At 40.3% G+C, this 12,101-nt stretch overlaps 4 protein-coding genes across 7 annotated transcripts in view; 2 read left to right on the top strand and 2 right to left on the bottom strand.

The window, feature by feature from the left end:
* LOC308087934 (H-2 class II histocompatibility antigen, E-S beta chain-like) overlaps positions 1-1,407 on the top strand; it is a 39,099-nt gene extending 37,692 nt beyond the window's left edge. The window contains exon 9 of the mRNA XM_080432193.1: positions 1,014-1,407. The gene's annotated coding sequence lies outside the window, so the exon portion shown is untranslated. The remainder of the gene's footprint in view (positions 1-1,013) is intronic.
* Positions 1-12,101, top strand: part of LOC308087932 (H-2 class II histocompatibility antigen, E-S beta chain-like) — a 62,309-nt gene that overhangs the window by 6,779 nt on the left and 43,429 nt on the right. Inside the window, exons 8-9 of one of the 4 annotated variants that reach the window (XR_013933383.1) lie at positions 1-234; positions 431-563. The exon at positions 1-234 is cut by the window's left edge and continues 25 nt beyond it. The gene's annotated coding sequence lies outside the window, so the exon portion shown is untranslated. Of the gene's footprint in view, positions 295-430; positions 1,025-12,101 lie in introns of those variants that run through there. The other 3 variants (XR_013933384.1, XR_013933385.1, XM_080432191.1) reach the window with 3 other exon arrangements.
* Positions 1-12,101, bottom strand: part of LOC308089122 (carnosine N-methyltransferase-like) — a gene marked incomplete at its 5' end in the record, with an annotated part of 35,887 nt that overhangs the window by 17,005 nt on the left and 6,781 nt on the right. The window lies entirely within an intron of this gene.
* LOC308087916 (serine protease inhibitor A3N-like) lies at positions 4,085-11,044 on the bottom strand. Its single transcript, XM_080432163.1, has 7 exons — positions 10,916-11,044; positions 10,137-10,218; positions 8,722-9,261; positions 7,754-7,824; positions 6,657-6,859; positions 6,022-6,172; positions 4,085-5,556 (listed from the first exon to the last, which is right to left on the bottom strand). Exons 2-7 carry the CDS (start codon positions 10,213-10,215, stop codon positions 5,365-5,367), a joined length of 1,236 nt encoding a protein of 411 aa, XP_080288289.1. The 5' UTR covers positions 10,216-10,218; positions 10,916-11,044; the 3' UTR covers positions 4,085-5,364.

Here is a 12,101-nt window from a genome sequence, read left to right as displayed (position 1 = left end):
GCAGAGAGTCATCGCTGCCCCTAGTGGAGAGGGGAGTAAATACATGTGTGTCCATTCAGCTTTTAAATACTCATAACAGCAGCACAATGATGACATCATCAACCTTTTTCACAAATGTGTCCTTTACACAATTAAAAATGCTAATTAGCTAGCCAAGGCTAACGATAATTAGTGTGCAGACTGTCTTTTCCCGGTGTTTCGTCCAGTTCGACGTGGTTTTGAGGTTAGGTTAGGGTTAAAGGGATACTTCACTTTCGGGCCGGGGACACATTTAAAAAAAATATAAAAAATAAATGAAAAAAGTTATGGAAAATTCATGGCCCCCTCACGACACGCAGTGTCCTACTAATGTGTGAGGGGGCCATGAATTTTCCATAACTTTTTTCATTTATTTTTAATATTTTTTTTAAATGTGTCCCCGGCCCGAAAGTGAAGTATCCCTTTAAGATTAGGTTTATAAACATAGTTTCTGTGAGGTTAAAGGTCAGGGTTTAGGGTTATAATAGTTCAGTTCTTCATAACATTAATATTAATATCCATCTGAATGGAAGTCAGTCAGCAATGTTTGGTTTGGTTTGGTTAGGTTTGGTTTTATTATTTTATAATTGACCATAAGTCATTTATTATGTAATTGTTTATAATTTGTGATAATTAATGTGTTAAGATCATTATGACATCACTGTTTCCCTGTGATGGGTGGACCTGGACCCTCTAGGGTGGTCCGGGGTTATGGGTGGACCTAAACCTTTATTTAGGGTGGTCTGGGGTGATGGGTCCACCCAAATTAGACAACGGTGGGCCACCACAGTCTAGGAAATGAATGGGAAACACTGATGTCACGTGTAACGGCCCTGTGTGGCCTCATATTGTGTGTTTTAACCCTCTGAGTGTTCTCAGTGCCTCGTTTGGTAATTGGTTTGGCTTCATCCTCAATCAGCCCAGCCAGCATAAAAGCCTGGGAGAAGCTCCTTTTCAGTCCTTTAGCCATGTGCTGAACCCTTTCTGTTACTTAGTTTACTACTGTAGGTCTATATAGGCTGTGTGCCATACCTTTTTCTTTAAAAAAGACTGTGTGTTTAAAGTACAGACACTTATTAGATAGGAAACTTCACTTCACTATGTTCCAAACCTTCACCTGAGTGTACTAGAGAAGGGAAGCTTGGTAGGGGTGTGCCGCCATTTGTTTTGTTCCCCGTTTTGAGCCTGTTTTGTTAGGGAGCCTAGACTAGTGGTTCTCAAACCTTTTCATGTCAAGGACCCTCAAAATGATATGTATTTGGCCGCAGACCCCCATCTCGAAATATTTTGTTCCAGGGACCCCCAGAAAGAAAGATTTGTGTTAAAAATGTTCGCTTTAAAATATATATTCAAAGATTTTCACTCATTTTCATGTTTTAAAAAAAATAGCAGATCTACAAGCTCGTAGCGCGGCACTTGGTGCCGCGCTATGAGCTTGTAGATCTGCTATTTTTTTGAATAGCCAAAGTATAAAATGTTGAAGTGATTTAAAATGATTGTGTTGCAATATTAACACATTTTGCTGTTTTGTGTTTTGGTGTAGTTTAGGTTTTCTTTTCAGGTAGGGTTGGAGTATTTTGGCTTTGGCCACCCTGAAGTTTTGTGCTTTCCCTAATCTGTTTAATAATCCATTGTAAATGTAAGTTTGATCCTATTAATAAATGGTAAACTTTTTCCGTTCCTCTGGTTTGTGATATATTTTTTAGATATGTTAACCCTTTATAGCCTCTAGACCATATAAGGTGTAAATGAACTACTGTTCATTTATATCTTATGTCAAGTAGGGGTCGTCTCTGTCTGTCTGTCTGTCTCTCTGTCTCTCTATCTGTACATCTGTTTCCTGTACATTGTCAATGTCTTTCTCAGGTTTTTATCAGTTACTGTGCTTAGGTAGTCTGCCTCAGTATAGCGTCTGTTTAGGGCCAAATATGTTTCTACTTTGTGTTGTGATTGTGTAAGTTCATTCCAATATAGTGATGTATTTATCTTTTTCTTTAGTCATAATGTGGTTAGGTCTAATCTTTAGTTATAATGTGGTTAGGTCTAATCTTTAGTTATAATGTGGTTAGGTCTAATCTTTAGTTATAATGTGGTTAGGTCTAATCTTTAGTTATAATGTGGTTAGGTCTAATCTTTAGTTATAATGTGGTTAGGTAGATAGAAATGTCGCTTTAAAACAATATATATTCAGAGAAGATTTGCACACATTTTCATAATTTTTCAAAAATAGCAGATCTACAAGCTCGTAGCTTGTATATCTGCTATTTTTGAATAGCCAAATTGTAAAATAATGCTTTTTAGCTCAAATCAAAAAGTGACACAGATGCGTTCCCGGTCTTAAAGGGTTAATGGACAATTGAAATGGACGGAAGCGGTTCAGCATTCTCTAAATCAGAAGTTCTATCTTAAATTGGATAGAAGATTCCAACGTCAATGCTGGCAAGTCCTCAATAACCAAGTATCACAAAACTGAAACGGGTAAATTATGCTTCATTGTATGGCAGGTTCACTGTGCCATACGCTGAGAAAATAACTGATTTTAATAAGAAACTAACTGATTTTAATTAGAAAATAACAAGTAAATGTGATTAAAAGTAAATTATTTTCGGCGAGCAACACTGTACTTCATATGAAGTACAGTAGGACATTACTCACCTTCCTAATGTGAAGACACCTCACCACAGACTGCTGAGAGACAAGACAAAGGAAGGGGAGACGTCCTCTTTTAACAACTGATCAGATCCACTGCACTTTGACATGTTTATTTGTCCAATATGTTTCTTATTTGCTCTGCCTCTGTATTTATTCTGTGAAATGATTACTGTTAAACTATCAAGCATGGAATCATGGCTGAGATTACAACAGGAAACGGTACAAGTCAGTTATTCATTTCTCTAAACATATCTGTAGTCTCTACAGTATCACATGCGCAAATCTGCGTCGTCATGGCAATAGGGGCCTCTGTTCTGACGTCACAGCACCCCCTATATAAAGGTGAAGATGAGTTCCAGGAGTCACACTGAGACAAAGATCTGTACTGAGTTCATACTGTTCCTTCCAGAGCATCACCTACAGCAGAGTCACAGCACATTGGATCCAGGACTGTCAACAATGGGACGCAGAAAGTCCACCAGGAAGCCAGCAGCGGCCAAGAAGCAACAGATGGGTCTGGACACCATGTTCACCTGTCCTTTCTGTAACTACCTAAACTCCTGTTCTGTCACAATGGAAAGGACTCGGAGTGTGGGGATTATAACATGCTGTTTGCATGGAGGCGTACCAAACGCCTATACATTATCTGTCAGAGCCGGTGGATGTTTTCAGTGAGTGGATAGATGCCTGTGAACAGGCCAACGCATAGCCCTTCAACAAGGTGTCTTTACACTGAAGTCTTCCTCAGAAGGAGGAACCTGCAGCCTGTCATGGATGCTTCCACACACAAGAGGGCGCTCCTCAGTCTGCAGAAGAACAAGGGAGTATGAAGTGAAGTCACTTGAGAAGCCATAATGATGGAGCTGCTTCAGACGCTGCAGTAATTGGAGGATCTGCAGTGCGTTTGATATTTCGCTGTAATTTCTCTGTTTATAGACTGGCTGCTATACGAGACCCGTGTACTTACAGTAAATAATATTGTACATTTTACTTGTTAACTATGATTTTGACCCCACCTTACATGTTTTGGATCTGGTCAATAAAAAAATAAAAAAAGAACAAGCCACGTTTAATTCCACTTTAATTCAGCAGTTCAAGTTTAAGTACAACTGCAATTTCCCTTTTCTCCATTGGTTACAATACAGAAATAATTATGTCCGGATGAAAACACAATAAACTGTCTTGTCTGTATCCATAACTATCAGAAGATAGTATTAAGCATTATCCAGAATGTATCTCAAACCTTTACTGAGGAACAGTATCTAGTAAGGAATCGGCAATCATTACAGCATAATATGTTATGCTAATTTGTACACTATCAATCAAAACTAATGTGATTTTATTTTGTATCTACATTGAAGCAATAGAGGAATTTGACGTTTGGATAAAATCAAATAAAAACTAAACCCCAAAATGATTTTAATGTGTCACATTGTTTATTAAGGATCCCATTAGTCCTCACAGCAGTGAAGGCTGCTCTTCCTGGGGTCCAAACATTCACAATCAAATTAAAACATAATACAATGGAATTCCACCATTACATAGTTAAAACAAAACTATCATTATTATTCCAGTGTGTTACTGCTCTATAAATCTCATCAACCACTTTCTACCTATTTTCTCTCTATTTTGAGCATGTCATAAGGGAAAGATTTAAAAAAATAAAAACATGGTCAAAACACACGTGAGCTTGTATATCAGCTATGTGTGGTTAACACGTGTAGTAACATATCGTTGCTGTTTAGGCAAAAGTAGCAGATCCACAAGCTCGAAACGTGGCGCGAAGCGTGGCGCTTTGAGCTTTAGATCTGCTACTTTTGATGTTTTTGAATCCTGAAAAGTAACAGTTCTGGACATGTTTTTGCACCCGGCAGAGACGACGTGGTATACACTCCTTTTGTGAGTAATTAACTATAAGGTCCAATTGGACTGTAACATCTTAAGCAATTAATCTTATGGAATGATGCTGATTAATACTTGTTTAAAAAAATATTTAGCAAATTGCCAAACCATTTTATGTTAATGTTGCTTTCCTAAAACAATCCACTATATGAGGTGCATGGAAATACCTTATATTGTACAATTAGAAATCAATTTTTTTTAGCAAGTTAGGCTCTAATGCCACGGCAGTGATTCCCTGGTTCGATTCCCAGACCAGCTCGACTATTGCTCTTTGTCACTCCCCTGCTTTCTCCCGCACCTTGTCTCTACAATGACCAATCCAAATGAAGCAGAAATGCCCGGAAAAGCTAAACATTTAAATTTGTCATGAAAGTATGCTTTTTGCCTGTAGGCTTACATTAATATTAGATTACCTTCAGTTACTGTGAATACTATGAATAATTAGGAACTTAGGGCCCTATCTTGCGCATCGCCTTACCCCTTATCACTTCACTTTTTTTTTTGCCATTTTGAAAAATATTTTAAAATAGTTCAAATCAACGATGTAGATCGGCTAGTTGAAATACTAAATGTTTTTCAAAATAGTAAAATATGGCTAATAAGTTTAGGGATAAGGGGTAAGGCGCAAGATAGGGACCCTAGTAGTTTATCCCTGGTCTACGCTTGACTTCACATTTTCAAACTACTCAGAAAACCACCAAAGAAACAGGTTTCGAGAAGGATTTCATAATTATGTTGACGGTCAACCATCTGTGCTTGAATGATTGTGAACAGACGGTTTTTGACTCAGAATCAGACGTTTGGATTGACGATCTTTCCCATGAACAGAATGTTGTGGGAGGAGTCAGCGATGAGAACCATGAAGGGACGATCGAAGCTCAGCTCGGGGACGTAGTCCATGATTTTCAGCACGAACTCGGCGGTCGTGACCGCGGCCGCGGTCGCTCCAGACTCGTCCACATCCAGCGTGGCTCGGTGCACGACCTGCACATAAAACGATGATTAATAATCGATGATTAGTCAATCAGTGATTCTCACACACTTTTTTTCCATTTCAAGGACCCTATACATTTCGGCCATTTGAAAATAGCCGATCTACAAGATCACAATGCGTCGCATCGCGACACATTGTGATCTTGTAGATCTGCTATTTTCAAAAGACTTTTATACATTTGAAAACTTGTGAAATGGAACATTCTGCATAATGAGTATGTGTATAATTTTGTGCTTTAAGTATATTTTGATACCAATACCTTTGTGCTTTTACTCAAGTACATTTTGAATTCCGGACTTCTACTTGTAACAGAGTATATCTACATTGCAGTATAGATAGTTTTACTTAAGTAACAAATGTGAGTATTTTTTCCACCACTGCTGATGGACAGTCTCTGTTGTTTGTGATATAAAAGAAGGGACAACTAGACACTCTTCCACTGTGACAGCCCTTACCTGTGACACAGTCAGACTGTTCTCCGCCGAAATGCCACTGAGATCAGCTGCAGCACCGAACACGTCCGTTATTCCCATCTGACGCAGCACATCGTTCAGGATTATATTCGTCTTGATGGAGAACTTGGGAAGCGATATATTCCACTTTTCCCTGAAAAGGAAATATAAAACAATTGGATAAGTGATCATTTTTGGTTAAAACAAAAACATCTTTTGTTGAAAGGTTAAAGCACTATATTCTGATAGTAATCATTGCTATAGAGTGTTTGTTCACTAACAGGAGTCTCTCCAGCTCTTTAATAAACAGAAAAATACATTTTCAGGTAGGTGACAAAATGTCAGCCAATCACGAGAGAGAACCCATTTATCAGCTTCATTTTTTTAATAGTGTTCCATTTCCAATTGTATCTTCCAGTTGTAGCATACTGTATGCTCATTATAAGTAACATGTAATATATGACATTTTTTATGTAATTTAAACACTTAAACCCTGATGTCCCTATTTTGGGCATGTCAAGTTTTCAGAGTTCACAACAGGTCACGTGATTGTGAGCTTGCAGATTGGCTATTTTTGAAGAAATGTTTAAAGAAATTTGCAACAAGGTGTATGCTTTTTTCCAAATGTAATTACAAACCTTTTCTTCAACCCTTTGAGCCACTTGGTGTAGTGCCTGGGGCAGATGGCCTCCTCCAGTTGAGTCAAATTTCTCCCCATCTCAGGCAGCATCAGCAGCATGGAGTAGGTGCTGTTGAAGGGTAAACGGAGGACATAGGTGGAGATCTGCTTGTCAAAGTAGACACTGAACTGGTCCTCCACGTTCATCATCTGGACTAGAACCTGCAACAACATCACCATGTGGATCATTAGAAGAGCCCCGACCCATGACAGGTTGTTGGGTCCAATGCCGATCCCGATTTAGGAGAGTCCTATAGAGACCAACAGTTACCCACGTTTTGTCTCAGGCCCTGTTCAGACTGGCAGCCCAAATCAGGTTTCCCATACATATTGTAGTCGGGTTGGTTTGATGCAGTCTGAACCAGGCTAAGGAATGTGTTTTCACACGTCGTATATGTATATTAATTCATTTGCAGTGAGGGGCAGATCAGTGAGCCGCGCCGCGAGACAGACAAAGTCCCGTGAAACTAACGTGCGGACGCAGTCGTGCTCATCTCATGCACACGCCCGTCCGTGCTGGAGGAGATGTTTCTCAGTGACTCACGGGGTAAAGAAACAGGCTTAAAACAAACTATTATCGTGAGGTACATGACACTGGCTGTCTTGTTTGAAGCCTAACCTCATGTCACTAGGCTTTCCACCACGGAGGAAGAAAGAAAAAGGAGAAAAAAAGCTGACAGCTGGTGCACGGGGTAGCGTCTATCTACGCTGTAGATAGACGGATGGATGTAACGATATACTGTAGATTATATACTGGTACATTTTGCGACGTGGTTGAAACAATCAAAATGTATATATTTGCTTTGAAGCCCCGGGGCGCGCAGCACGCTCTCCTCCTGTGAGGGTGCACTGGACGTGTGCGTGATGACAACACAATAGCCCTTTGGTCTTGCCTCGGCGGTGGAAATTAAATGGTCTGCCGGAAACCCTGATTTAATGCATAACAATAATAACATAAGATACTATACAAATATAGGTGCAATTAGTGGGTTACCTTTGAGATAAAAATAATAAAAAGCCATTCAGTTTAGACAGTAGTGTTATGGGATGAAGTACCTGGGTTCGGTCATCCACACTGAACTCCTCCTCTGATGTCCATCTAGGGTTAAATTGAGTCTTCCATTTTCCTGGTTGACAGAAAACAATGCAGAAACAATGACAAAAGTGAGACGTAATTTAAATGTGGGAAGGTGACTCTGTAGCCATGACACTAGTTAGGGTCTAGTCATTTACACCCCAAGTGTAAATTGGGTTCCCAGACAGTAAACTAAATGTTAACAAATGGGGGTCTATGGCCTGATTTGTATCTCATACTGAAGGTCCTTGAAAAAGGTTGCAAATCACTGAGTTAGAGATTAACTCTAACCATGGTTAGGTTAATAATAACCATTACTAAATGACTGAATTCAGTGGTGTGATATTTTTGAATAATGACCGCTGAACTCTATAACAGACCACTGTCTAATCAAAGCACCTGGCTCATAGCAATCTGCGTTGCTTGATTTTCTGCCGTATCCAACATGTCATTTACATTTGTCAGCTAAACATTGCCGTCAAGAATGTTGTTGAAAACATTCTAACCACCCTGTCGGGGTATATTTCTCAATAATGACCCACTCCCCATTGATTATCGCTTGCATAACACTAGTTTAATTTCTGTCTGGTACATGAAATTATTCTCAGAATCAGTTTTATTGTCACATCACAGGTTTACAAGGTAAAGAAGTGGGTGAAATTCGTTTTTGTACATCGTTCCCATCGCAACGTTAATTTCCATAGAAAGAAGAGGGGGGGGGGGGGGGGGGAGAAGAAGAGGGGTGGGGGGCAAGTGGGAAGGAGATCAAAACAAGAGAGCAACAGAAGGCCAGACAAGTTATCTACATATTTACAAAGTACCTGAGATAATAAAAGACTAAGGTGCCTGAGCATAGCAGCAATGTATGTATACTGTGCATGTTATACTTATACTGTGCATGATATAAAAACATAGGAATTGAAATGACAGCTCAGAGATGACATCTTACCTTTGTAGTATATGTAACTAACAAGATACATGAGGGTCTCTTCATTCAGGTCTTCCACTAGTTGGTCTATCTTGCCGTGGGTCTTCTCCCTTACATACTTGTTGATGGTAGCAGCACTCTCTGTGGCATTTCTAAAGTCCACACTGAACCCGTCGGCCAGGTAGGACTGACTCAGGGTCTGCAGGAACTCGGGGTGTGTCTTGAACCTATCGTCCACAAACACGGCGGTTCCTGCACTGATGTCTTCTGATGAAGTCTTGTCGGCTGCGGTCAGAAGTCCATGGAAGGCCTGGTTCACGTCAGCCTGGTTCAGTACGGAGCTGTTGAACCCCAGACCACTGAAGAGCTGCAGGTGGGTTTGGCCCCGGGCCCCTACAGACAAGGCTGCCAGGGCCAGGCTGACACTTGCGGGTGAGAAGAAGACGTTCTTGCCTTGGTTGTCCGTCTGAGCGGCCACATGCCTGTACAGGTTGAAGGCAAAACCTTTGTTTGCTGATGTCACCATGGAGAGGCTGTTTGCAGCCTGGTCTGCACTGTTATCTGAAGGTGATGAATTAGATTTGTTAACCACTTAAACCTTTTACTTCCTCCTCCTATGACAAATAACAAAGATATCTGATTTACAAGCTCACAACACTTCGCATCATGATGCATTGTGAGCTTGTACAACTTAAAACAATTATAATAATTGCTCCTCGGAGCACAGGTCTACGCCAGGCCAGGTAGTAGAAGTGAAAGTTAGCCAATCAGGATGTAATATGAAAGATCGGACAGATCCGTCTTGATCACATGACTATAGAGATAATGTGTACCGATTTGCATGATGTTCGGACACAATCTGTAGGAGTAATATCAAAAACTTGTTTTGGAAAAATCGGCCTACTGGTGGCGCTATAACAGGACAATGTGAAGAGGGTGGCATTTCTTCCTCAGCCTAGTGCGAATGTGCGTGCAATGTTTCACGGCAATCGGACACTGCGCTCAGAATTTGAGGCATTTTGTTCAAAACGGGCTACTCCTGCAAACTTTGGAAAGCAATCTTAGCCAATCAGGATGTAATGTGAAAAATCGGACAGATCAGTCTTGATCACATGACTATAGAGATAATGTGCGTGATGTTAGGACTAAATCTGTAGGAGTCATATGAAAAGATGTGTTTTGCAAAAATCAGCCTCCTGGTGGCGCTATAACAGGTGAAACATTTGGGGCAGAGGTTCTGCTCTGGCATCAAAGTGTGTGTGCTCAGTTTCATGCCGATTGCGCCAACGGTGCCGGAGATTAGCTGTACACGGACGGACGGACGGACAGACAGACAGACGGACGGACGGACAGGGATAAAAACACTCCCCTTCTCTGCCCATTTCCTGTCAGACAAAAAAGCCCAAAAATAAATCTTTAAAAAAAAGCTCTGTTACCTTCATGTCCTGCATGGTGATGACCTGTACCCAGACACACCAGCGCTGATAGAATCCACACCAACACGGCTCCTTGCATCAACTGAGACAAAGGTTCAAAAGGTTTCCATCAGTCAATAGTTCACTCACTGTTAACTAAACAAACCTTTCTCTGTCTGGAACCACCATGAATGTGTACTACTAGTCCAGGGGTTCTCAACCTAAAGGTTGGTTTCAAGTGATATTTTTTGTTAAATCAAAAAGTTATTTTGTTAAAAGGTTAAAGCAGGAGTGGGCAACTTTGATGATGTAGAGGGCCACTATATTTCCACACTCACTCCAGAGGGCCTTTTTGCATAATACTGTCGGGGCATTCTATGTCACACAAAAGTAGCAAAAATAGCCGATCTACAAGCTCAAAACGGGTCTTAGCGCGACGTGTTTTGAGCTTGTAGATCGGCTATTTTTGCTACTTTTGAATTGGAATCCTGAAAAGTAACATTTTTATTTTATTTCAAATGCATTTAGTTATACTTATGTTAACTTTATGAACTTAAATACAAATACATTGGACATAAAAAGGACAATAGAATTTTTATACTAGTCATTAAGCTACTAATATAGACTGAAGTAATTCAAGCGGGTCATGTTTGCATGTTTGGAATCATAACAGCTGAAATCAATGATATATCAGTATTCTGATATTAACCTGCGGGCCGCATTAAGTGAAGGTGGGGGCCGCATTAAGTGGCCCCCGGGCCGCCAGTTGCCCATGTATGAGTTAAAGAGTTAACACTGACCTGGCTCTGTGTACACCTCGGTGAAGTCCCCGGCCACCATGGAGAAGTCAGAGTCAGGCGGCAGACCCTGAGGGTTCACGTCTGGGAAGCGGACGGATCGCGTCTGGTCTGAGGACTTCTTATTGTTGCTGAACTGGTGGATCCACGGGTACAGGGTCAGAGAGTTCACCTTGTCACACCTGAGGGCAGCCGTGCCGTGTTATAAGGACCAGTACACAGACTGCTGGGGCACTGCAACACTATGGATCATTCTGGATCACTATGATCAGCTTGGGTCCAGCACTTATATAAAATTAATTAAAACATTTTATTTTCAGCAAGAGGACAGATGGATAGTGATGATGAATTGTGGTAGAATTACAACTTATCTGTTAAAGGTAGGGTAAGTGATTTACTTTGGTTAAAATATGTGTAAATAGCTCTATATAGTGATAGTACTCATTCCTATAGAGTGTTTGTTCAGTTGTTGTGACATTTTGCATAATATTATAAGAGAAGATGCAATGTTCTCAGCCCCGGTATCTATTGTTTTGGCTACAGCTTGGTTCTTATGACAAAAGAAGCTTCTCTCTTATATTGTGTAGAACTACTGTATGATGCCTGTGTTTGACACAGAACTACTTTACCATCGACCTGTGTGTCTGATGTACTTCTCCCAACGATACACTCATTTCAAAGGGTGGTGGTGCTGCTCTAACACATGACATCATGGGGAGAAGTACTTTAGACACACATACAGTACAATCTGACCCTTGGCAGCTATACTTGAAGCTGGACTGATATGAGTTGTACAATCTTTCACCAAATAATGTACATATCATCTATGCAAGTCACAACCTGGTGCATATGATGGTAAAGGAGATTCATAGTTTGAAAAAGTTGGGTGTACGATAACTTGAGTTTGTATGAGTATATATATATATATATGTATATATATATCATATATATATATTGTCTCTGTCGGGTGGAAACCTCATATGTCCAAAACTGTTCCTTTTCAGGATTCAAATTAGAAAATAACTAAAGTAGCAGAGCTACAAGCTCGAAACGTGTTGCTTCACACCGTGTTTCGAGCTTGTAGATCTGCTACTTTTGATACTTTTGTGTGACGCTGTGGTATGATCAAGTAGAGGTGTTGATTTACGAAACAACACAAAAAGTTTAAATATGGAGATAAGAGGTTTCT

Source organism: Gymnoscopelus braueri (genome assembly GCF_963280865.1).
Source record: "Gymnoscopelus braueri genome assembly, chromosome: 7".
Lineage (NCBI taxonomy): Eukaryota > Metazoa > Chordata > Actinopteri > Myctophiformes > Myctophidae > Gymnoscopelus > Gymnoscopelus braueri.
The sequence above is the reverse complement of the archived record's forward strand: the minus strand, read 5'-3'. Positions and strand labels throughout refer to the sequence as shown.